This window comes from Trachurus trachurus (genome assembly GCF_905171665.1).
Source record: "Trachurus trachurus genome assembly, chromosome: 23".
NCBI lineage: Eukaryota > Metazoa > Chordata > Actinopteri > Carangiformes > Carangidae > Trachurus > Trachurus trachurus.
In genome coordinates, this window is record NC_139912.1 from 7083696 (window position 1) to 7111357 (window position 27662).

At 41.5% G+C, this 27662-nt stretch overlaps 2 protein-coding genes across 2 annotated transcripts in view; one reads left to right on the forward strand and one right to left on the reverse strand.

Annotated features, from left to right (window-relative positions):
- Positions 1-1801: 1801 nt before the first annotated feature.
- orc5 (origin recognition complex, subunit 5) lies at positions 1802-13469 on the reverse strand (the record flags this gene model as incomplete). The annotated part of the gene is made up of 14 exons (XM_083999258.1): positions 1802-1941; positions 2728-2840; positions 4356-4466; positions 4566-4613; positions 5022-5134; positions 5429-5484; positions 5788-5878; positions 7382-7430; positions 7548-7678; positions 8082-8193; positions 10244-10318; positions 10751-10936; positions 12529-12621; positions 13353-13469. The coding sequence occupies 14 exons, from the start codon at positions 13467-13469 to the stop codon at positions 1896-1898; spliced, it is 1341 nt and encodes a 446-aa protein (XP_083855384.1). The 3' UTR covers positions 1802-1895.
- Positions 13470-15408: 1939 nt separating this feature from the next.
- The window catches only part of lhfpl3 (LHFPL tetraspan subfamily member 3), a gene marked incomplete at both ends in the record, with an annotated part of 37169 nt that continues 24915 nt past the window's right edge, over positions 15409-27662 (forward strand). The window contains one exon of the mRNA XM_083999371.1: positions 15409-15859. Within this exon, the coding sequence (XP_083855497.1) occupies positions 15409-15859 (451 nt within the window). The remainder of the gene's footprint in view (positions 15860-27662) is intronic.

Consider the following 27662-nt stretch of genomic DNA (forward strand, 5'->3'; position numbering starts at 1 on the left):
GCTGCTGCTGTGTCCCGTCCGACTACCTCACCCCACCCTCAGCAACGTCTGACAGGCTTCAGTCAACAACACCACAGACATTTACAGACTGAAGGAACGAATCCAGTTCAATTAAATACACCTGGACGACTCGGTCAACCTCTGCCGACCTTTAGTTCATGATGATGAGCTCTCCCAAAGGAGGGGCGACACCTCAGATGCCCCCTTTAGGATAAAAAAAGAAAGAAAAAAAGAGGGAGATATTGGAGTACAATTAAATGCACTCAGTTCTGCTTCCCCAAATCTGTATTTCTCCCTTTGCATAAAATTACTCAAATCTCTATTTACCCGTTCTTGCCTGTGGGGTTCACGGGAGGAGGCTGAGACTCTGCGCTAATTCGATTAAGTCACTGGCTGCGATACAGGAACAGGTGAAAGTTTCTGCAGAGATTTAGTCATGTGCAAAAGAAAATGTTTACTATTTTTATGTTTTTACCATTTTTGATGTCTGAAGTGGCAAAAAAAAGGCAAACTACTACTGGCTTGTGGTTGTTTTTTTTTGTTGTAACAACTGTGTGTGGGTGTTTCTTTGGCTGAGTGGTGTGTTTCCTCTGTATAAATTCAGATGTAGGTTACACCTTTGTTATGTGTGTTGGCTTCGTTTGACTGGTGCCAATTCTGTTGAAGACTGCAGGACCTGTTTTCTCAGCTTTTTTTGCTTATTTGTACAATAAAAGACAAACTACAATCTACAAGCTCTGTGATGTTTCTGTTTAAATGTTCTGGGCCGGTATTCAAGGTGCTGACACAACAAACAATCAGCTGCGGGACAAAAACAGAAGGAACTGATCTAATACATTCAAAAGTTAGAGGAAACTGTCGAGTTTAGACATCGAACGGTGGTTCCCAACCAGGCGTCGAACCATTTAAAATAATAAAATGTCAACGCAAGACTCCTCACACATCTAAAGTGATATATTTATGAGCTGTGGTCACTGTTCTTCATCATTGCAAGTCATTTTAATCCTTTTAGAGGCACGAGGAGGTTCAGCTATCTGGTATCTTTCTCCAGCAAAGAGCAAAAGACATAAAAACCGAATAAATTAAGTTTTACAGAGCAGAAAAAGGTTTTTGCGCCGTCAAATTCGACTGTTTTGACCTCTAATATTCATTATGTGACCTTCATTGGGGTCTAGATCGATGACTTCCTGCAGATTTTACTATCACCCTGTGGCGATACTCAAATTTTCCAGAAACACAGATGAAAAGATAAGAAAAATATATACATTTCTCATAATTTTTGATTTGTCTGGTAATTTTAAGCACTCCAGTCTTTCTAAAATTGATATAGAGAGATTTAAAAGGAGGTCACGATGAACAGTGTTGTGTTTTTTGGTGGAGCCGCTGGTTTGGTTCACTGTTTAAAGGTTAAACTGAGGCTGAGTGAATTAAATATCCCTCGGCGTCCGTGTCCTCGTATCACAGGTTCAAAACACATCACGGAAACCGAATCCTCCCTCTGAGCAAGGACGATGATTCACCTGCACCGTGTCAGGGTCGCTCTACTTCAGGCTAATATATAATACAGCAAGACATTTTGGTGTAATAAAAAAGCAGCTAAAGTCTGAAGTGTGGTTTTAAAGAATAAATATCAAGCACAGAGTCTTTAAATCAATTAAAAACGAGGGAAAAGTCGACTTATCAATATGAGATTTATTTTATACAAAGCAGATATTTAACATGGTTTGAGGCACAGAGACTCCACAGGAAGAAGCTCATTGATCAACCACAAGGGGGCAGTGACATAATTGGATTAATTTCCCCCTTTTATGTTTTGTCCTGAAGTGTTTTCCTGTGGAGTGAAGTCCCCCCTCCGTCTTACTGTCACAGCCGAGTCGTCTCTCCACTCGTTTACCTCACAGGAAGTCGTACAGGTACTTGACAATATCAAAGTTCACCGTCCTGGAGGATCAATCACAGAAAACAGGACATTGTTAGTGAGACAAAAAACACAACAAACACTCACATATGGCAAGCCATTTTAACATTTTAGAGTCAGACTGTATGTGTTGCAGATATCTGTATCAGTTTAGCCCTGTCTAAAAGAACATTTCAGATATTCACAACTACAGTACATTCTTCCTAGGACAAATTATGTTACTTTTGCCATTAATGTGTATGGGGTTTGTCATTACAGATATCTACAATTCAGTTGCAGATATCTGCTATGTGACGTACGGATATCTGTAACTGAATTACGACTAGTACTAATTCCAGTTTGAGATATCTACAATTTGATTCTGACTAGTCATAATTCCAGTTCAAGATATCTTTAATTCAACTCAATTAAAGATATCTACATGTCCCTTTTCAGATATCTTAAATTAACTAGTCAAAATGACGTTGTAGATATCTCAAACTGGAATTAGGAATAGTTATAATTCAGTTACAGATATCCATAATTCACATAGCGGATATCTGCAACTGAATCGTACAGTAGATACCTGTAATGCCAAACCTCATACACATGAATGGCAAAATTGGCGTCATTTGTCCTAGGAAGAACATAGTTGCAGAAATCTGAAATGTCCTTTTTGACTAGGCAAAACTGAATTACAGACATCTTGAATGAAAAATCCAACTATTCAAAATGTAATTACGACTAGAAAGACGTTGTTGATATATACAATGTTAATTCCAGATAGTCAAACTTAGCTTTTAAATGTAAAATCTGTTTGCTATACACACCTGGATATGGCGCAGATGAAGTCCATGGAAACGGCACATTTGTACTTGGGGGCGTCGAGCTGGTCGTCGTGACTGACCTGAGTGAGCAGCTGTAAGGTCACCAGAGAGGAGATCTGAACGAGGAAGAGGAGAAACTGAATGAGTGTGTGTGTATGTGTCTGAGTGTGTGTGTTCCACCTCTTTAAACGCAGCTTTTTCACACACACTTTGATCCAGAGCCACTAAATGATGCTGATGCTGACGACGACGAGCTGCGAGCTGCACGGATACGGGGTTGAGCCCAATTTCCTAAAACCATTTCATGCTCGGGGGCCGTAAATAGACCGACATTTGGCCGCGGAAACCGAAGCTCATGACTTCGTGTGTAGGAAAGTCTCTGATCTGCGACGCTGTGGGTCATTAGGCGCGATTGGACATAAAATAGTCCCACTACCCCCTCAAAGATGAAATAATAATTTCAAACCCTCTGATTATGCTCGTGCATATTCTCTTTCATTTGCTTAAATCTGGGAAAAGCATGAAATTAAATGATTCTCTATATTCGGTCAGAAGCACAAGGCCTCACAGAGAGAGAGAGAGAGAGAGAAGAAGCTCTACAGGAACAAATGAAGGGTGAAATCCTCCCACTACAGAGCTCACAGTGGTTCATCACTTCACTATAAACTTTAATTTGTTCTGTGTTTTACGACAACATAAGAGGTTTCTTTTTTTTTTTTTTTACAGCAGAGCTCAGCGTTGTGCAGGTACGGTGGGAGATATATGGAAGTGATTCTGTTCTTGCTGTTTGTGAGACACAAAGAGGTGGAAGATGAGGAATTTAAAACGTTTGTTCTTCCTTATTATCTATATAAAGTAGGTTTACATATTGACCTGTGTTATTTATCGTATTTATATAATTTAAAGAGGAACTATGCAGGATTTTTAGCTCTACTATTCTAGATTTTTACCTTAAATAAACACCTTCGGAGTAATTGTTATGGTCAAATAAATGAATTGTAACTTGTAACAGGGAGAATGGAGAATGCATAAGACTACATACTGTAAATATACACGTCGTAACATTGTATATGATAAATAACGTTATCCACCGCTCCATGGATTGATTTCTCAGCGGCTTTGTTAAAAACAAATGCACATGGCCGAGAGGAGGGTTAGCAGAGCAGTGGGAAAGCGACCGGACTTGCATAGTTCCCCTTTAAAAGTACTTCTTCATATAATGTTCTTGTCTACGGGAGATGTAAAAGTTTGAAAATACTCTGAAATAAAAAAAGTATAAAGCGATGTTTTAATGTAAATTATCAAAGTGAAGCCTCATCAGAGGCTAAATGCTGCAGCTTAAGGCCCCGTAAAAGCTGTTACAGCAGCAAAGAGATGAAAATCAGTGGGTTAATCTGATTTTTATCAGTGTTTACATCAGAACGCCATAAATCCTCATGTCTTACTGCACAACCAGGTGTGAGGACTGGTTCAAGTCTTTTTCACTGCCGATATAAACTTGATGTTAGTGGGTCTTAGTGGGGTTTTTGTCCAGTTTCTTCCAGTCCATCCTTCACCATGAACAGATAAATGTCATGCAAACTGCACCTGTGCAACATGTGCAGCTGGATGCGACAACAGCAGCAGCTCACCTGAGAGAAGATACTGGCGGTGGGGGCGACTCTGCTGTCGACCACGCTGTAGAAAATGGCGAGCAGGCGGTCCAGAGGGAACGGCTTCGGCCCCAGAAGATGGTTACTGGTCTGGAAAATAATAACGACATCATGTTAAATAATATGTGACACAAGTTGTGAAGTGAAACAAACCAAGAAAAACAAAGGCTGTTATGTTAAGTTAATCACCTTTTCATTTTTCTTCAGGAAGTTTGTTTTTCTTATTTTACCGTGATGCTGTTGAGAGGAAACAGAAACACATTAAGTTAGGTTTTAATTGAAATAACTGATGAACACAAATAGCGGAGGAGTAATTAATCCGTACAAGAACAGAAATGAAATAAAACCCAGAGAAGCATCATCTCATCAGGAGACACTACAGGAGGTTTAAAGTCTTATAAGACTGAATTATTGAGGCGTTTTGATGAACCCAGAGTCCATGGGGTGCAGAATGAGATGATTTGCTCTCATGTTCATCTTGAAATAGTTCATTAATCAAATAAAACGCAATTTTTCCAAATCATTCACCAACAATTAGTGAGAAACCCTGAGGATTTTTTTATTGCATCGCTCTCTCCCCCCTGTTGTTCTATCACTGTGTCACACTGAGAAACAACCAGCTTCACATAAACCCCGTTTCCAAACCTTGAGGAAGAAGCGTTTGTCCGCGCGAGCCGGGTTGTAGGACGCCAGGTAGGCGGCGATCAACAGGAACTTGGAGTAATACGGCAGTTCGACATGAGTGTGAGCAGATAAACCTTTTGGAAGGAGGGAAAAATCATTCAGACGGGGTCGTGCGTGTGTGTGAAAGTCTAAAAATAAAAACCCACGCGTGGCTTCACACAGAGCAGCGACTTTAAAGCATTACTTTCAGTGCGATGAGCTGATAGACCATTTACTGCACAGGAAAATATATATATATACATATCACTGTTTCAGCATGAACCCACAGTGTCACTGCACCCTGTCACTTGTTTTACAGTTTAACATCTGCTCTGCAACCGCATTACGTCACTGAGCGAAGCAGCAAAACAGTGAACCAGTGTCGTTACCTCGCAACGCTCCGGTTTCCTTCTCGTCCATTTGCTGCATCTGCTCCCACTGAAGACTGAGGAGAGGGAGGAGAGGAAACAACACAACACAACAACAATGATCAATTTACAGGCCGTTAATTACGTGACAATGTCAAAAAATAGCCTACAAATAACAGCCAATTTCATAATAATGTCGAGAAATACAGAAATATCTGTCCATTGCAAGGACTTGGTGGAGAAAAATTACTATGAAAATTGACCGTTATTTCTTGATATTATCAGGTAATTAACGGCCTGAAAATTAAAGGGTTACCCAACGATCACATGTTGTCGGCCTCGGAGTTAAAAAAAAAAATTGACCGATTGATCGGACGAACCTGGAAACTTCTCGGAGATAAACTGTCTGCATGGCCTTCTTCAGATGAGGCTCGATGTTCCTCCACAGCTTGTGTGTGTCCGTTTCTTTCACTGCAACGCATGACAATAACCAAACATCAGTGACAGAGACACAGCGATGATGATGAGGCAGGTTCAAACAGCAACAACAGATCAGTTCACTCCACAGGTCACGTGATCTCTACGTCCTACAAACTTCCTGATTTCAGCCTTTTACAGCAAAAAACTAAACTTTGATAAAGTGGCTGTCGAAAAAACCTGCTCAGCACCAAATGGTAAACTGATGAATTTAGCAACTATCTGCTGAAGAAAGCTGAAAGTCTGGCAGCTGAAGGTCCAGATATTTTTTTGTCAAGAGCTGCAGATTAATGGTGTTTGGACTTCAGCTTCATTTATCAATGTTTCCCACTCCAATTCAAGGACTTTCCAGGCCCAATTCCTGCAAATTTAAAGACCTAACATGACATAATTTGAGAAATAAACAGTGTTGATTACTGTTATAACACTAAGATTCCTTTATAATAAGAAAGAGCACAACTTTAAAGAAGCTCATAGACTTATTATTAAAGTGAAAGAGTCTCAACTGTGTTGCATTCAAGTAAAAAGAAGTCATAAAAACAAAACACTTCGGTAACCCTTTAATTTACAGGCCACTAATTACGTGATAATGTCAAGAAATAGCCTAGAAATAACGGTCAATTTCATAGTAATGTCATGTTTTTCACAAAGGCAAAAGATTACACATGCTTTTCATGCTTTGAATTTTTTGGGAAAGGTCAGAACTTTTCAACTGACCAATATTTCTGGACGCAATTATTTTGTTATTTCTTGGCTATATTTCTCGACATTACTATGAAATTGGCCGTTATTTCTTGGCTATTTCTTGACATTATCACATAATTAGTGGCCTGTAAATTAAAGGGTTTCTGAAGTGTTTTGTTTTTATCACTTCTTTTTACTTTAATGTCTGTAAATGCAACACAGTTGAGACTCTTTCACTTTCATTAATAAGTCTATGAACTCTTTCTTATTATATAGGAATCTTGTTGCACAAAATATATAAATTCAAGCACTTTCAATGAGCCAGGTCTATTAATGTCTATATATACACATACACACAGCTTTCACTATAGGTACACCTTTATAATCTTATGCAGCCCAATACTACTGATCTATTTTTACTAAGTTTATAATAATCAGTTAATCAAAATGCTGTGATGATGATATCAATCAACCATACATCTAAGTAGATGCAATAGATGATCCTCATCTACATGAACTCTACAGCTGAATGACGAGGATGCTCACGCAGTTGTGTGATGGATGGTTACCAGGCAACGCGCCGAGCTAACGGGATAATAATCTGTCAAGAGCTTGTTCTGCTTCTACAAAAAAAATCAATTAATGCAGCTTTAAAGAAATAAATGGAGGGAGGCAGAGTTCAGACGACCGACATGACAGGAGGATCCCTCTTCAGGCGAACACAAAGAAACCGGGGGTGAAATAAGATATTATTTATATTCAGACATTGATCGGCTGTCAGATGAATGAACACTCGTCGTCTTTATGTATTACCTCTGCCTTCTGCCAGAGGCTCGCAGAACTTGGAGAAGTTCAGGGAAGCCTGTATGAAAAGAGACCAAAAAAAAAAAAAAAAAAAGGAGAGAAATCGATGATGCAAGGCTGAAAGAAAATCAAAACAGTGAAAAATCTTATAAAGGTGTGTGTGTGTGTGTCTGACCAGGTGTCGTAGCTCTCTCAGGTCTCGACAGACGGAGTAAAAGACTCCCAGCAGGATGTTGATGTATGAGGAGTAAAACTCGGCCGAATATGACGGATGTCTGTCCTGGGACAAGATCTGCTGCAGCTCACCTGTGAGTAATAAACACACACACAAACTATATTTAGAAGCAGTTTTATCACAGACCGACAAACAAACTAAATTATAATAAGTTGCATGTTTCCCAAACCAGCTGGAGATTCTTACATATCAAGTACAATGATTCACTGCCTCTAAAGAGCTGAATTCATACAGTGGTGTTTTTTTAAAAAGCAGAAACCTCCTCCTCCTCCACAGCCGCCGCCGCCGCCGCCACCTCGAGGAGCGCCAGAACAAAATCACAGGTACAAAATCTCACATCTCATCACGCTGCATCTGTCAAGTGTGTGTCATGACTGTGCAGAGAGCGCGAGTTATTTGTGATACCAGCTGATGTAGCATGAGCCTGTATGTGTGTGTGTGTGTGTGTGTTTGTGTGTGTGAGGACCGTGGTACCTTTGCTGTAGTCGGGGAAGTGGAGCAGAAGCGGCTCGAAACAGCCCGTGTTCGGTCTGAACTTGTCCCAGGAAATTTCACTGAGCAGGATGACGGTGACGTTGTCCTCCACCTGCACAACAGACACACACATTCACCTCAGTGAGTGACAGTGACCATTCATTTCGTCGTTTGTGTTAATAATCAATGTTTTTTTTGGGCTAATTTGTTAATTATATCGACAGAAAATGAACCAGAATCATTTTGACAGCTGGTTAATTGTTTATAGAAACCAAAAAAAAGATCAAACATCTTTTTAATTCAGCTTTAAAACTGTGAAAATTCACTGTTTTTCTCATTTTACATAGAAAATTCTCATGGACAGTTGCGCTTTTACCAATAATAGATAAATTAATAAATAAATACAGACACCAATTTCCCATTCACTTTTACAGCAGTGATCAAACAGGTGCAGCCTAGACTCAGAGCTTTTCATGCTCCTCTATAATATGAAGGACGTCTTTGTCTTTGTGAGGACAATACGATCGGCGACGGGGCTTTTAACAGACAAAAAGAAACATGTCAGCAGCTCACAGTGAACCAATGACGCACAGCTGATCTTCCTGTAATTACACACAAAGGGCTTCTACGGAAACATTGGAAATGACATGCTACACTGCTGCAACATGGATGGACCAAATTGTGCGATATCATAAAGTCAAAAAATGTCTTTCTTCAAAACTTCAACTGTGTCATAATAACATACAACCAACAGTTAAAGATTAAATCTGTCTAATTTATCAATACGTAAATCAGAGAAAGGCTGCAAATGATCACATTTGAGAGGCTGGAGGTAGAAAAACTTAAGTATTATTGCTCAAAAAGGCCTAAAGGGATAGTTAGATAGGCAAATTCTCCTATCACCATAATCCCTATAGTCATAACAGTAGGTTCATTACCTTTAATTATCGGTGCATGTTGTTTTGAGATCCGCAAGGCAGAGACGTGAGCTGCTCAGTGAACACAATGGAGGTGAATGGTACAGGTCCCCTGGCCCTGTCCCTCATCAAACTCATCAAATACACAATCCAACAACTCCAAAACGCTCTGGTGGACAAGTTGTGACCTGCACATTCACTACGCTATGAAATGAAATAATCGTGTAACAATACGAGACAGAGTTGTTTTCGAGGCAAATACAGAGACTGCTTGCCGAAAAAATGTCCCCGACAGGAATGCGCATCAGTGGCTTTGCATGAATTTACCTTGAAAACAACTCTGTCTAGTAACGTTCTGTTATTATCTCATAGCGTGGTGAATGTGCAGGTCACAACTTGTCCACCAGAGTGTTTTGGAGTTGTTGGATTGTGTATTTGATGAGTTTGATGAGTGAAACCAAGAAATCCAATTAGCCTCCGTAGCGTAGCTCTAAGCAGCTCGCGGCTCTGCTCCGCCGTTCTAAAAATAGCTTGCACCGACAACTAAAGCTTCGATTTTTTTGGGTCAGCCCTAGAAATAATATCAAATATAATTATATATATTGTTTTGTGTTTTGATGATGGGTCAGCATCATCTCTGAGAAGTTCAAGTGCAGCCATGAGTTGGAGAAAGCTTAATTAAATGTGCTCTGGCCATAATCAGTAAAGCCTCTCGGTTAACCTTCCTGCAGAGGCCAGAATAATATATTATTAGGAATATACATTAGAGACACACCAGCCCTCCATCATCCTGCCATCAATCACCCGACATGTGATTGTGCATCCTAATTATCACTTCCACAACATCCTGGGTGGCAGCGCTGAAGCAGCAGCAAGACATAAAAAAAAAAGACAGATTCCTCTTAACACTCACGATCCACCAGAGAGTCGTCAGCTTTCACAGGAACGAAACACAAATAATCACACAAATAATCAGTCTCTTTACTCTCGCTGTGTTTAATTAAAGTGCTGCGAGTGGCTGCCATCCATCCACCCATCCACCCATCCTTCCTTCCTTCCTTCTTTCTGTCCTAACAGCATTATTAAAGCGGTCCACACACACTCGGCTCAAGGTCACTCGTCACAAAGGGAGCTCTTCCAGTCGCTCTTCATCATCCACACAGTGCAACAACAACAACAGTAAAGTGGCCCGGGCTGATACTGACAGATAACACAAAGAGCCGGCAGCTGCACTTTCTTTCTCACCAGTTCTTGGAGACGGAGGAGCGCGGGGAGCAGATTGGCATCGGCGTCTCTCAGGAGCTCGGCTTTTTCCATTACCTGCGAGATAATAAACGTGCACGTTTGAGCTCATTTTGTAACATCCGTATGTACTCAATAAAAAAAACAAAAAAAAACAAGAAGAAGTTGTGAATGAGTGTTTTTTATCTCGGCGTTTCACTGTGATTGCTGCAGGAAGCTCAGTTTAAAAATGAAAATGAGACTAAAGCCAGGATAAGAGATTAAAACCCACTCCTGCGCTGGCTGGGAAACCGCACTTATATTCTCCAGGCTAATGCATCTGGAGCTTTGTTTGTTGCATCCATTTGCATATGCTATCACTACTAATCATATTATCATACAAACATTTAAGTGGCACATCCAGAGAGAATAAATAATTTGACGTGCCATGGATTACAGCCTTTTTTTTTTTTTGGTGTGTGCCAGGCGAGGGGAGATTTTCTGGTTGAGTGTAAAGTGCATGGCGCTCACAATGTATCGCGTCTGCTTGGCAGGAGACTGGGAGCGCTGCTGCCTGTAGATGCGAACAAAGTCGGACAGGGAGGGACTGCGGGGGAGCAGCGCGGCGGCCTCGCAGCCAAAGAAGGACCGCAGCACTTGTTCAAACAGCAGCGCCACGGAAACACATTCGACACAGCTGACTGTGGCATGAGGCAGCTGCAGAGAGAGAGAGAGAGGGGAAAGAAACAACGACAGGGTTAATGCACATCTTCGTCTTTTTCCTGTCGACTCGCATCACAATAAATGATTCAAATTTGTTCCTGTCACAACTCTTCCTCAGCTGGAATTTGGCCTCACGGGATAAAAAGTAGCGTGATGTTAAATTTACGCCACATCTAAGTTAGTTAGAGCTGCAGATATTTCTATCTTGATCCACTGTTTCAGTCATTTGTTGGTTTAAACCTCTCCACTGAAAGGATTTGCTGCTTTATTGTTATTTTTGAAGACATTTTTTGCCATTATTTGTCTTGAATGATTGTGAACCTTGTATATATTTGGGTTTTGGACTGTTGTAACTCTTGTTTTCAAAGACTAAATGATTGATCGCTTACTGTGTTTGTTTGTAGTTTGGTTGATCACCTATCACTTACATTGCAATATTAAACATAAATAAATAATCTTATGCCACATCTAAGTTAGTTAGAGCCACAGCTATTTCCATCTGGATTCACTGTTTCAGTCTTTTGCTGGTTTAAACCTCTCGACTGAAAGGATTTGCTGCTTTATTGTTATTTTGAAGACATTTTTCACTTTGATGGTGCCTCCATTTTCAATTTTCAGCTCATTCATTGTTTTTCTTCGTCTCGTAAATGTCATATATTTGGGTATTTGACTGTTGTAACTCTTATTTTCATTATTTTTAAAAGACTAAATGATCAATCAGTTAATATAGAAAAGAAATAATGTAAATAAGTCTTAATTTTCAGCCCTTGTTAGGAAGTTAGAAACTTAATTGTCCATGTTGTAAGAACTGGGCTCACATTGTAGCAAGGACAAACAGCACAATCTTAAAAAAAAAAAAAAAAAAGTTAACATAACAATAAAAATCAAAAGGAAGAAACTACGTTTGTGGTGTTAGTCGAGACAGATTTGCTGCTACTTGTCAATACGACGGGGAAGAAAAAACTCAAGTTTGGGTACAAAGGGTGGGAAGCTTCAGTGAGGATCTGGAAAGATTTGCTCTTCATATTTAATTCATACAGAAAGATTTGCAGAAAGATAGTTAAGTTTTTTCCTCCAAATCCGACACCTCGTATTCTATCTATGAATTTTAAATCAGGACGACAGATATAAGCCTACGCGCAGAGAGAGAGCTGCTCTGTGCAGGCAGGAAGGAGATTTCTCTGAAACACGCTGCCACCATAAAAATTTCTTAAAAAGGATCATGTTGTCAAGAACTTTTTCTTTCCTCCAATACTAATCACGATTTTTCCGACAAGGACTGAGCAACCAGTCAGTCAGAGGCCTGATAAACGTCACAAACGCCAACATCTGTGTAAAGTTTAATTGAATAAATCAAACTGTGGTGTTAAGCAGCAACTGACACGAGCCTGATTAATGGTTCATCATCCCTTTACACACTTTTGTTGTCTGTCTGCAGTGTAGGACGGGAGATAAGGGAAGACAAGGTAAACTTATTTATTTCTCATTATAATAAGAAAGTTGTACCCAAGTTGCAACCTGAGCATCGACACACATACAAACAGTACACCATTAAAGAAGAAGTGGACTGGACATGTTTGTCTCACCTCGAGTTCCTTTAACAAGATGTGCATCACATGACTTTTCCCTGACGCCCGATGACCGTAGATGAAGACTGAAGGGTAGCTGCACTGCTCTGGCTGTGGGGACAAAACAAAGCAGCTTTTATGCAGCATAATTGTTATTTTCATTGATTTCATAAACATATATGGAACAAACGTCTCTCCTTCTACTGTGTTAAGTAACATCAAACTGTGTTTTCATCAGCAAAATAAATCCAGTGCTGTTGATAATGACACTAAAAGCATTATTAATTTAATATTTAATTTAATATTAATGTCACTAACAAATGGATTAGTTTGAAACATTTCTATTAGATTGATTGATTTCCTCTGTTTCCCACTGTTCTTTACCTGCCGGTTTTATTGTCATTTTAATGTTTAATTTTATCCGCTGTGACTTTATTTTTATCCTCATTTTCTCTGTTGAGCATTATGTACTTTCGTTTGATAAGTGCTTTATAAATAAAGTTTAATATTAGTGTGTAACTGTTCCTCTTGAGACAAATGTGCAGAAACACATTGATTTATTCATGATAATCTGACACATGAGGTTTAATAACAAACACTTCATCTAATCTAAATAGTGTAAAGCAATGTCACAAAAGATTTTTCTGACATTTTTGGTAAAAATCACAAAAACATTGTTTAAGTCACATTATTGCTTCTAAAAGTTCATATTAGAGCTTTATAATTGATTTGAAAACCGTTTAAAACACCTTTTTAACCAGAATTTTCAAGCACACTTCCTGTAAATGAGTTGACACGCCCATGTATATAAAAGCTGTACAGGTGAGTTGACCGTAATTTACCTGTCCCATCAGAGACAGCAGCATCCCGGCCTGGACCTCTCTGCACGGCAGCAGCTCTCCGACCCTCCGCAGCTTCTCCTGCTCATATCCCGGCTGCTCCAACAGCAGCGCCGTCATCCCGTCTGTCGTAACCTCCGATGGCAGCACCGAGTCACCGTATGTGTTTATTATTATTATCTCACCGAGAGGAGGTCGGTGATTTCCACGGAGGCTAAAAACAACACAACCACCGGGAGCTAAGCGACCGTTTAACGGGCAGCAGGAGGAGCCGACGGACTGCTGTCAAAATTTGACTCAAACTAGTGTAATTAACTCAAACTATGTCCTGTGAATACACCGTTGTGTTGTGGAAACGTCCATGGCTGGAAATAAAACGTGTAACAAACGTAAAACAGCGTGAAAAACTAAGTTAAAGTCAGAAAAACACAACACATTCACGTTCACACAACCGAGGAAACTCACAGCAGTTTTCGCGCGCGCCTTCGGATTACGTCAAATGACGACGTTCGGTCACCAGCCAATCACAACTCACCACGGAATTCTGGGTAATGTAGTTTTAAACTCTTTATGCCTCACATGAAGATTATAGCTTATAAAAATGTAAACATTACAGCATTTCCTACTAGATCTGTTTCAAACTTTGTCCTATGTGATACCAGACTCTACAATACACTTATATATTTTATCTTTTTATATTTTTTCACCTTTTTTATGTATTAAAACATCTTGTAAAATAACAACTGCATAAATTGGATCAAAACTTCCATAGGAGATGCAGAATGAACATTACAGTGGTGATATTATTAACATTTGGTAATAATCCGTTGATAAAGTGAATAATCAAACCAATAGGGTTCTAGTAACATAAATTATGAACGTTGTAACCAGAATTAACCCATTAATGATAAATTATAATGGATTGCTTTTGTATAGCTATTTCTGTGCACAGAACATCTTAATATTTCTGCTTAATAGAAAATGTGATATTGTTGCTATTTGGGAAAAATCTGGAGGGCCTGATATGCTATAATAAGAAATAAATAGACTAACATATGCACATCCTTTTTATTAGTAGGTAGCCTATTTATTGGCCTATTAGGCCACTCGTTTCTGCAGCAGCTGTAGCAGGTGCATGTGCAGTCTATTGACTGTTGTGACTACGAGGACTCTTATAAGTTAGAACCAAAAGCAAACTTCTCGGGGTAGCCTATCTTTAATGTGCAGCAGCCTGAGCGCAGATGTGCCCATTAAATAGAGCCATCAGATATGTGTTTCTTCAAAATCAATGTGTCTGTTTAAGATTTGGCGCCTCGCTGTAATCATACGTCAGCCTGGGATTAAGGGAGGTGGGCTGGCCCTGTGATATCCACGGCTCTCCTCTCCAACTCTGATTCAATAGGAGCTGAGCTGCGGTTGTCGGTCTGTCGCCGCGTCGAGCACGGAGCTCGGACCGTTTCAGCGAGATCTCTCCCTCCTTCTCTCTCACACACATACTCTCGCACACACGGATTCAGAGAGCGGAGCCGGTCTGAGGGAATAACAACACAGCACAACAGCCTCCGGCTTTGGCACGACTCAGGTAGAGAGACGCTGGTGAATAAACATGAGGACAAATGTAGGATAAATCCACGGGCAGCTGCTGAGCGGATGATGCCTGGAGGAGCTGGTCTGCACGGAGCTGGAGCGCACGTTTGGTCCTCCTGGTTCTCTCTTTTTCTTTTTTCTTTTTCTTTCTTTCTTGCAGAGTGATGAATGAAAAGCAGAGAGGAAAACACTGGACGGAGACAAAGCGGTGGATGTGAGAGAGCAGCGGTGATGCTGCTGCTGCTGTGACTGAGCCCGGGCAGAGATAGATAGACAGATACAGAGATACAGAGAAGTTGTGTGTGCAGACCAACGCTGTGACTGTGCTGTTTAGGGGAACCAGATGCTGCAGATGTTTAGTTGAGTGAGGGAACAGTGATTGATCCTGTGGACTGAGCAGACCCCCCCTCCTCCTCCTCCTCCTCCTCACCATCATCACCACAATCCTCCTCTTCCTCACACAGACCAGAGGATGGTCCCCGGGGCCCCCAGCACCTGCACCACCACCACCACCACCACCATGCTCCCCGCGTCCGAAGCTGCCAAAATCTACCAGACCAACTACGTGCGCAACTCCCGCGCCATCGGCGTCCTGTGGGCCATCTTCACCATCCTCTTCGCCATCGTCAACGTGGTGTGCTTCATCCAGCCCTACTGGATCGGAGACGGCGTGGACACCCCGCAGGCGGGCTACTTCGGTCTCTTCCACTACTGCATCGGCAACGGGCTGTCCCGGGACTTGACCTGCCAGGGCAGCTTCACCGAGTTCAGCACCATCCCGTCCGGCGCGTTCAAGGCCGCCTCCTTCTTCATCGGCATGTCCATGGTGCTGGTGCTCACCTGCATCGGCTGCTTCGCGCTCTTCTTCTTCTGCAGCACCGGCACCGTGTACAAGATCTGCGGCTGGATGCAGCTGGCTGCAGGTAAGAAACCCCCACCGACCGACTACAGGTGTGTGCATGAGTTCACAAGTTCAGTGAGAAATGACACAGATTCACACTGAATGAAATCAGCTGGTCACTATCATACTATACGCTACTACTACTACTGATGTTGTCCAGATGTTTCTCATAGCAGCATTTTATATTACACAAACCCCCACTCTGCTTACTAAAGCAGTTATGTAACTGTGTGTAGTGTTAGTGTAGGTGGAGTGGTAACAGCCTTGGGGAAAGTGAGACCTTAAATTGAAACTGTAAAAAAAGAGAGAAAAGAATAGAAAGAAAAACATTGTGTGCTGCTGAGGCCCCAAGAGGTCTAATGAAAACGTACAAGCTTTTCTTTTTACAATTCCACCTTAAGCTGCATGAGGTTGGTTCACTGATTCTGGAGGTCTGAGCACTCAAAACCAGACTGTGAGCGAAAGAAAAAACATTTAAGTTTGCACAGTTTCCTGAATCCGTTCATGTTTTATCAGTTCATTTTGAGCTAGAAGGCAAAATGTGATAAAGTCCAAGTGTTGATAACTCATGGAAACAGGTAAGTCCTCAGTGATTGTGTGTGGTTTAAGCTCGACTTTAATTTCATAAGAGTGAGAAAATAGTCAAATGCAAGTCGTTGTTTTACTGTTAATGAGAACAAACAGAGTCTTTGCGGTGTCTTTAAACGCACTATGATGTAAGAACTGGTGTGAAGGAATCAAAGCAGCAGAGACAGAGCAGCTTGTTTCTGTCTTTTAATTATAATTTTAATCAAATTTCCAGGATGAAACAGAGAGAGAGAGAAAGAGAGAGTTCCTCTGTATGTGCAGCATCGAACCTCAACCCTCTTGTTTCACCACATGGGAGAATATTGTAATAAATACCTGCATGGACAATGTGTTCTTATTAATGTTTGTATTAGAGAACAGCAGGAACAAGGCCACACACACACACACACACACACACACACACACACACACACACACACACACACACACACACACACACACACACACACACACACACACACACACACACACTAACCAGTGTTTTCTAAACCAGACTATCACAAAAACTAAACAGAAATTACACTTAGTGTCATTTTTATTTGTGTGTTGTGCTCATCTGGATTTATTTAAACTCCCATTAAAATCACAATAAAACATTCAATGACTATAGATAGACATCTGCGCACACACACAAATACACAACACACAGATGCTCATTACACACTACAAATTGCGCTCATAGCTAGAATAAGAATTTATCGTCTCCAGTACGTCACATGTAATATTCAATAAACTCTTTTAGTTTCAGTTTTTACTCTAACTTTATGTTTCATCCTGGATCAGTTATGGTATTAAAAACTTTAGATTTTTTCCAAACAGTTTAACTTAACTCTCTGATGTGTCATTGATGACGTTGTCCCTTCACCTATTAGCAACTGTAACTGCAGAGTTTCTTTAGCTATACGAAGCCATTTTCAACACTTTTTTATTTTTAACTCGACAATAGTGGGTGAGCTGTCCACCTCACACTCATTTGTCTTATGAGTCACAGTAATTTAACCTCTGATGTTTCACTTTGGACATTTGCTCATACGGTTATTTCTCTGTTATCATTTACACTTAATAACCAGTCAGAGTCAGAGATTAGGTCTGTTTTTGTACTCCACCCCCTTCTGCGTCATTGGTCCAAACCATAGCACCTACTTTACCCACAATGCAACTCGACTTGGGTCAGTTTGGTTGGAGATTTGAGATCAAAAGTGATTTAAAGGGGACATATTATGGAAAAAAAAATCACTTTTTGAAGGCTCTTTAACATATATTTAGGTGTTTGTCTTGCCTTCCGGCCCCAAAAATGTGAAAATTGACAAAAACAATCTGTAATTTGCAGGCTCTTGCAAGAAATCTATGTGGTAGTTGTTTGACATGTAACCAGCTCTCAAATTTGCATAATCCCACCCCTACCTGTGAGTACGAGTACAGGTGGAGGGGGCGGGGCGAGCAGTGGCTCATTTGCATTTAAAGGGACAGACACAGCTGTTCAGAACAGGGCTGTTTTGAGCAGAAAAAGTGCTGTGATGTTTGATCCTTGTGGTATTTTGACCGAAGTATGTCACAGATATGTCTTTAAGACACCTGGGAACTATTTGAATTTGCGGAAAAGGGGCATTATAAGTCTCCTTTAATGGTTGGTTTTGTGGCTTTTGCTGTTTGCTGTAACTAATGTGTCTATAGTCACTCTCGATCTGTGCAGTGTTTTTCACTTGACCTTGACTTGACAGTGTTGGACGGTTGTTGACTGTGGGGCAGGTGTTTAGATGAAGCAGCTGTAATTCAAACCAAAAACTGTGAGATTCCACTTCACCTCTGAGCAGCATCGCACCAATCAACGCCTCAGCTGAGAAGAAGAAGAAGAAGACTGATAAACAGATTTTTGAGCCGAGGATCCTGATATAAATCTAATTTGTGGTGTATAAATAATCTCCCGACTGTGGAGCCTCCATGGCGCCTTGGCTGCAAAACAGTGCGCGTTCTCAAATGGGAATTAAATGTCATAACCAATAACGATCACATTCATGGAGAGCGCAGCTGCCTGCTGAAAATGCACGGCGGCTAAATATCCATCCTGAGTCCCCAAACGGTCAGTTGACCATCAGATAAACAGCGGCCAAACGACGTCACGCCGCAGCGAGCATCGATTAGACAGAGGTGAGCAGGAGTGGTTGTCCAGATGTTGGGCCCAACAGCTGTGAGGTGCAGACGGGAAGCTCAGTGGCAGCAGTTTATTCTCTGTTTTCTTTTGTGTCACGGATCAAAAGCTGCGTCTTATTCCTCTGAGTCACACGTTATGAGTTTTCGCAGGGTTTTTTTTCCCGCCACGTCGGGGGAGCAGCTGTTTAGAGAGTTTTTTTTCTTTCTTTCTTTTTTTTTTACAACACAGACAGGTGAAAGAAAGAGAAATAGTCAGATTTTCAAAACCTGTCACAGCTGATCCAGTCGTTTCTGCTGCTTCCTGTGAGTGTGGTGAACGATGAAGTGTTTTATTCTTCAATTTCAAAACACCTCAGGGAGAAATGTTGTACTTTCTTCCATTTTATTACAAGGGGTAAGGGAAAAATCAATACAGCAAAGGTTTGCAATTATTTGTGTGGCAACATTATATCGATATATTGATCTTTTATTGAGTAGCTATATTGTATTGGAAATACAAAACTGTTATGAGCAAACAGGGAACTTCATCTTATTGGATAAAACAGATGTTGACACACTTTCAGGACGTAATTTGCAGTTGGGAAAAAGTGATAAATCTCAATGTATTTTACCGCAATACTCAGGATATCGCAATAACATTGTATCATGAATCAATTATCATGATAATATTAAGATTCTGAATAGAAAATATGAGTTCACTTCCAACTAACGAACATTTCTGATCAATTTTGATATCATTTTTTAAATTTACTCAGTTACTTACATCCCCTTTAACTGCTGTGCTGTAACTATAGTTAATCTTCCAAATGTCCCCTTCAACTCATAATGGACTCACTGATTTATTATGACTCATTATTATTATTATCAATTATTAATCTGGTGTATTAATCCACCTATAAACAGTGCGTCAATGAGAACAGATACATTGATAACATGTTCCCATCATTCATACAAGACTTGTGAATGGCAGGAATGTGTATCAATGTATCTGTTTAATTAAAAACTTTCCTGAGTCAGTCTGATAAGGCACAAAGAAAAAGATAAGTTAAGATTTGGCTCATCTGAGAGAACTAAACAAAAGTTGGTTCATGGTTTGGATAATAAAGTAAATGTCCATTGTCATCTCCAAAAGTTGATACATCTAAACGTCTTTATAATCCAATCAAACAGCTGGTGTTGATTGATATTTATTTTTGATACATTTTCCTGCTGAAAAGTCTTTTCACTCACAGCCTCATTCATCACCCTCTCCTCCTCCTCCTCCTCCTCTTCCTCCTCCTCTGTCTCATCCACTGATTCACCGAAACCACTGTGAAATCAGCCATTTAAAGGTTTTTCTAGTAGCCAGTGTGTCTCCGTCTTAGCCGGTCTGTGAAATCCCAGTGTGATTGTAGAGAACGACGTGGTTTCAGGTGGTGGTGGTGGTGGTGTGGAGCTGCTGCTATCAAAGGCTCGGCTCCAACAACCACGGGATGTCCTGAATGTTTGATGAGCGCCGGCTTCTAGTAAAAAAAAAGAAGATGTTTTAGGGAAAATATCTGAGAATAATGAGGATGTGCTGTAATGGTGGTGGAGCTGAGTCTTTGTGCAGACTGTGAAAGAAACCACAGCCTGGTTAGATGATGCTTTTCATAGTCTTTTGTGTAACTTTTGCTCAGTAGTTGTTGCCTCTTGTTAAGTCTTTTTCTGTTTTGATTTCGAACACCCATCACTGTAACACACATTTTAGCCAGGCTGTCACCCATTAAAAAACAGAAGCAACACATGCAATATATAACAGAATATGTCCACATCCACTGGTGGTTGTGATCCATCGGACTAAAAAGCTGATTAATTTTTCAAAATCTTAAAGAGATAAAAGTAGATCAAGAGCAAACGTTAGTGTAAAAATATGATTTAAATTCGTTTTTAATTCTGCATATCTGAAGTTAAAATGAAAAATTACCCATTTCCTCACAGCTTGAAGCTCAATATCACAGTTTTCTTGCCGGTTACATTCATTTTTCTTCATAGCGTCGACTTACTGATTACACTTTTACACACTGAGCAACAGACACATATGCAAATGACACACAACTATGTAATAAGACGACCCCCCCCCTCCATGTAAATGTAATATACTGTGGAGGAATTGTGTTGTGTTTCATTCCTCCAGAGGCTTCGTGAATCTACGCCAAGCTGTTCTGGATGGTTGTGTTGGCACGACTCTCCTCTTGTGTTGTTGTGTTGTTGCTGCTGCTGTTGTTGTTGTTTTTTTGTCGTCTTTAATTTGTCACGCTCGTGCTCTCTCACTTTATAACTTCTTCGTTTTTCTGATGAGTTATGGAGCTTGTTAAAAGAAGAAAAAAAAGAGAAACAAACAAAAAAAGCAGCCTGGAGGAGGATAAAACAACATCCAAATGGATTTTTCACAACCCTAATAATAACTTATAATGTTATTTATTAGTGGCTTATTATTTATATATAAAGCAGTAATTGTGATCTATCTGCCGTTAACAACCCTTTTAAAGGTGTGCCTCATTAGAGCGATGTGTCTGATAATGGAGACAGGATGAGGTGAGCATGTGTGCTCAATAACCTGGATAACCTCCAGAGCTCGGACGAACCATCTGGATCTCTCACACACACACACACACACACACACACATTGACAAACTGCCCATTTTCCTGGGTAAATGTGTAAATCCATAGAGAGCCTCCGAATCAGAGGTGAGTTACTCAAAGTGTTTCCAGCGCACGGCCCATTTCCTGGTTGTCTGACCAGCAAGCTCCCTGCGCAGTAAGTGGCTTTACCTCGTGGCGCTCTCTGCCTGGACTAAGTGGTCCTCCGGAGCGAGGAGCTGGCATTGGGAGCCGACAATAAAAGCTCCATTTGGTAGCTGGAGGTTTTTATTGATCCAAAATGTTGCTGCTCCCCCAGAATAACAGGAAGCAGAGGCTCTCTAACAGGGGGACGGCTGCCGTCTCACGGGCCTTTCCTCTCCTGCATGCGCCATAATGTGTTATTTGTTGGCTGTGAGACAGACAGACAGAGAGACAGACATACTGGAGCTGACCGCCTGATAACACAGTCTGATAAGGCGCCTCACCGACTGATATTATTACACCAACGCCTGGCACATTGTTTGGGTTTTTCAATTTTACACCTCTTCAGAAAGATGTCAAGTGAGCGGCCGACGTGAAGGAGATGAAAGAAAGAGATATTCAGTCAGTGTACGGTGTATATACGAGCATGTGACCAAAGAAACTGCTCAATCTCAGTATGGTTTGCAGCTGAGACACTAATCTCAACATCAATAAAGATTAATCCTTGAAGTAATTGGGCAAAATTAAGTTTGAAAATCTACATAAATCTAACGTCAAAGGATCTTGAGAGCTGCTGAAGTCTCTGATCTCACACTTGAATATAAAAACTGCACATTTAATGCAATTTAGGTTGCATAATGTGGCGTTAGTCCATGCTGTGTACTTGTTCCTATAAAAATAGATATTAAATAAATAAATATATAGCTGCTGGCATTGAAGCATCTATAATTTATCATTTTTTTCCCCAAAAAGCAGCATTGACATCTCAGCTCAGTGTTCAGTAATGTGAGCTGAGATGGTCTGGATTTAAAGCCGAGAGCTAATGACATCAGCCCGGTCCTTATCCTCTCACAGATATAATGAAGGACCGGAAGAGTCTGAGAGGCTTTAGCACAGTGATGTAACATGACCACACACACACACAGAGCATAGGAGCCATTAAAAGAACAAACTGGGTGAGTGATGTGTTCACCTGAAGGCGTGTGGATGGATAAACCCTCCTCTACCCCCTTCAAGTGCTCAGCTGGTTGAGTTGATCTGCAGAGGGGAACATGTCTTTTTTTAGGCCCAGAGAGGAGGTCACAGTGGCTGGACCGACTGTGATTTAACACTGAGTCAAAAAATAAAAAACAAGCGAGGAGGCATAAATAAAAAAGAGACGGCGACGCAGCGTGAATCAGCCAAATTAGAAACCAGCCAAGTCAGCTGGAAGTCACGGAGACGAGGGATCTGGAGTCGCCTGCTGACTAAAATCTGAGTCGGTCGGAGGATTAAGAAAAGTGGATCACCTCCTTCCGCTGGTGAGGATTTTAAAGGGACAGAGGCCGACGTGTGAAGTTTGTTTGTTGGTTTGTTTGTCGCAACACAAATCAGTTTCACAACCTCATTGTCCATTAAACAACTCAACAGCAACAAATCTGACAGAGCGGACAATAGCTACTCACTAAGTAAAACCTCAACACAACAGCTCAGAGGACGATAACATGAGCATGAGGCCACTTCATCATTGTTCCTATTGTGGCTCAGGAATTAGCTGATTTAGCCTTTGTGGGTAAAACACCTTAGGATCAGTGTCTCAAACAGATAAGCCCATTGGCCGACAGCCAAGCTACCAGCTTCATGGCTGTGCAGAAGAAGCACAAGTACTAGTGTTAATATGCCAATGTCAAGCACTGTAGTTTCACATGTTAGCATGCCCCCAAACTGGGGATGTGCAGTACTTGGCCTATTCCCTGCCATCATGCTATGATGTTCCAAAAATGGGGTCATCCCGTTAGCCGGGTCCTATTTTCTCCGCTTTTCTCCAAAAGGACGCAGGGAACATGCAATTTTTGGTCCCATACCTGGAAATGTAGTTGTGACTTTGCAGATCTTTGCCTCTTTTTGAGTGAGAAGTTGAGTTGTGACTTTGAGTGAGAAGTGTCCCATTGGTTGGGTTTAGGCAATGAAGAAAGGAGTTGGTTAAGTTTAGTAAAAAAAATAAATTAAAAAAAGACCAGGTAGAGGCTAGACAGGCCAGATAGAGAGAGTCCATCGACCGGCAACAGTGGGCAACATTTCCCTATTGCGACCGGGGAACATGGGATCCTTTTTGGGGAAAACTGGGAACATAGGAACATAGGTACGCTCCCTTTCAAATCATTCTAATTTGATTGCAATGTTAATATGCTAATATTAGTAGCATATAATGTCACTATGTTTTCCATCTTAGCTTAATTTGTTGGTATGGTAACGTGCTCACAATGACATTGCTATGCTAATTATGTTAGCCTACTTTGTTTCCCTGCTTAGCTTTACATGCTAGCTTATGGTGAAATGACATTTGTTTCACTGTTTATTTGGGAGACCGTTTAAGACTTTATAATTTTGTCAGGTTTAAATGTCAGGGGTCACCAAAGTCATGAGGATAAATAAATTGGGAATCATAATGTGAGGACAAATTGCTTGTTTTGGCTCGATAAGAGAAACATCTGACCTGCAGGTGGCACCGAGTCAGGGTTTATCTTCTTGAGGCCATGAACATCTCGGTCCGTGCAATGATTGTTTAGATACTTCATCTTGGATTAAAGTGGTCGACCAAGCCACTATTAGATCGCTGTTGCCATCAAATGTGGCTAAAACATAAAGACAACGGGATAAATCGTCCCAAAAATACATAAAATCCATTCTAAATCAACAGTAACTGAGAGAAACATACAATCAGAAACAGAAAACCATCGCGCTGACATTGTGAAGGTCACATTATTCGCCGCAGCTTGTTGACGAATAACATGTCATCCCGAGGTGATGATGAGTTTGTCTGTAAAAATTAGCCGAGGAGTGACGGACAGATGAGGCTGGCTGCGGGAGCGGCCGGAGCCCATTCTCCGTAAAAGCGAAGCGAGGGTGGATGGTGTGTCTGATTGGGGAGTCGCGAGGTATTTAGAGCCTTAACTGTGACTGACAGCTGTGATTGCGGGGTAGTTAGGACGTGGAATGAGCAGAGAGATCGAGATTATGTGAGATGGGGAGCAGCGCAGGAGGCTGTCGGAGGCATGCAGCTAGACCACATGGAAATGACATCTAAAGTCGTCCTTCTTCCAAAAGCCCCTGGGGCTGTAATTACACTCCATACAATGCATACGCACACCTCTGGTTGAGGTTAAACTGCAAAGAAATGAAATCTAGTTGTTGAAACATGTGCACAAACACATCATAATACAATCAAGGCCAGTTTGATTTAAGCAGTTTGAGCGAGACTGAGGAATCGCAGCTACTTCGCCAACTCCACCGAGGAGGAGGAGGAGGTCATGTCCTTGGTACCGTTTGTTAGAATATTTTCACAATAAAAACTATTTTAAAAGATTTTAATGGAATAACTCCTCAAGAACACTTATTGGTTTTTGTGCACACATTCCCTCATTTTCTAATAGTTTCCAAAAAAGAACCGTGTTTCCAAATTTGGTGCTAATTAACAGAAAAACAGAGTCATTATTAAATTGGCCGTTGCCTGTCTCAATTGAAGCAAGTGAGGAGCTTAAAATTGGGTTTTTAATTGGATGTAAAATAGAGAATTTTGTTCAAGGACATTTCCTATTGCCGTTACAGCAACCTGATGAATTGAAGTGTCCGAAACTCAGTCGTCGAAAATTAAATCACCCCAATCGAAGCTTTAATATTCACAGGCAGCTTTTCGCTACTCCTACCCTACCTTCCCCCCAAAAAATGATGGTCATTATCAGCTAATCAGTGTGATTGCCTATCAGGGTGCACACACTTTGATTGAGCTCCAGATGCAGGCTGTGTGGCGTTGGTGAGGTTATGTGCAGTGCTCTCTTGATTGCTTTCTAGTTGTTTTGAATCCCCAAAATGAAAACCACTAAATCGCGTTTTTATCGCACGCAACAGCTTCGAGACAGTTGCGACTTTACAGGCTCCATTAGCTCGACATTACACCTCGTTTAAAAAAAGGAGTGAGTTTATTATGATGATTCGGGGGTTGATAATATGAGATTGCTGTAGGTGAAAACTGTCAAATCTCTGCATTTGCTTGTGTGAGGATGAGGAAACACAAAACCTACAGAGCTCTCTCTCTCTCTTCCTCCCTCTTTCCCCAGCTGCCTATGGCCTTGATTTCCACTGTGTTGCCCTGGAGCAGGCTTCATACATGTTTCATGAGATCTGCCATGTTCTCTCGTGTTTCCGCCGAGGCCGGGACAGGGGAAGCGTTGCCGCTTTAGGACGTTGGCATTTTCCAGAGCTTGCGCTGGCCTTTAAATTGGTGGGATAGTGTCCACTCGCCAGAGAGGAGAGAGGGATGATGGGTAGATAACAAGTTCCTTCTGGGGGGTGGGGGGGGGGGTGTCTCTCTCTGCAGGATTCAGCCGTGCTGAAGTGCATGGGGCTTAATAACGCTCCTAATCAGGTGGTAGTTATCGAGCAGCGGGAGGGAGAGCAAACAGCAGGAGGTTTGGAGAAGAACGGCGAGGCCTGAACGACGCCACGAGGGGAAGCAGGAGGAGGAGTGATTGGCAGCTCAGAGTTTGGTGTTTGTGCTGTTGAACAATGTAAAGCAGCAACAGTGTGTGTAAGAGTCTATGGAAGACAAGAGAGTGCATGTGGCGGAGTGGGAGTATCGAACGTTATTTTGTTATTTTCCTCTCTGCGAAAAAAAGAAAATGTTCCCAATCTGCTGTTGTATTATCCCACTGTATTATGTTTCCCAAAGGGAGCGTCACTAAATAGCTCGACTGCTCCCCACAGCACCAGGGATCAGTGACGAATCCCCCCGGCAGGAGAAAGTGATAATCTCGAAGAGCATAAGCTTGTCCCAGAGGAGAATGAAATGCTGTGCCTCTCTTGTTTTTTTTTGCTGCTGCCTTTTAAGTCTGGTGGGAAGCTCCATAATAACACCAAGAACCATATTATTCTTCAGAGCAGGGGATATCAGTCTGTTCTGCATATCAAAGGCGATCACGATGGAGGGTTTAATTGTCTCAGCTGATGTAGAACGGGTCGTAATCTGATCTATTTAATGTCCGGAAACTTAAATCACCCCCTGTCTGTATGCGCCATCAAAGATGTTTCATTATAGGCCTCTATAGGAAGTGTTTTTGACTCTGAGTGGCTGAATTCAAATCAGTGTTTCCCGTCCTACTCTTCCTGATTGATTCATCTTATTAAGTTAATGCTCAAATCCTTCCAGTCAGACCAGGTCGCAGGATCTGTGAGTGGGAAAGCCTTCGTTCTTCAGAGTCCGATCAGCGCTGCCAAATCTCACACACACTCTCTTTAACTCTCTCTCTCTCTGGTGTTGTCTCACAGAAACGATGCTGATGGGTTTCTGATGCTTTTATTTATGCCACTGCGTCAATCCTCCAGAGACTTCTGGGAAAATCGACACAAAGGTTCAACGGCGCTGTTGAATGCGCTCAAGTCTTCCACGCCTCGTTAAGATTTGATTATCCCGTCTCCCCAGGAGTAATGTAATTAGTGTAACCCGGGTGGTGGTGGTGTGGGTGGAGGAGGGGCAGTAGGAGTAGCTATAAGGAGGCTGAGTGTAGCCTCACTGCCGCTCAGCTTGCTCATCCCTATACGAGCTTAGAGACCTACATAGCCTGCAATCGTCGCCAACTTAATCCTATAGGCCCGTCGCCTCCTTCCCACGCCGCCGCCGCCGTCGACCCAACAAGTCGTCAGCGGCTCCTCCTCCTAACCTCAGACGACTGGAAACTTCTGCAAAGTTTCCCGCCGGAGCTAAAAAAAAACAGAAAAAAAACAAGCACTAGGCTTTGAGGCACGCCTAGTCGTGATGGGATGTGACAAGCTGAACGCGAGGAACAAGACCCCGAACCAACAGTTTGCCAAATGGACTGTTGAATTGAATGACTTTGTTGCTTCTCCGTCCCTCGGGCCTTTCAGTCTGAGCGAGCGCACACTTCACAGTCGAGATGCTTCTGAACTGAAGAACATCGCAGCCGATTCCAACAACCTTGCAGATTAAATGCTGCTGCTGCTGCTGCTCTTGTAATCACTGTCTCTCCCTCCTCCTGCAGTGGCCACTTGTGTCTTTTCAGAATAAAAGCCAGGCAGCAACAGCTCTGAACGGTCTGTCGTGTCTACAGATGTCACGATTATATATTTTCTTGGTGCAATCATTGTCAGAGAAATAATCACGGTATTACAATTATCACGATTATTATGCATTTATTAATTTCACAACACTATGAATGTGTAAAATCAAATACAGTCAAAATACAATTACGTTACTACTCATTGAAAACACAAAATATTTCAAGTAT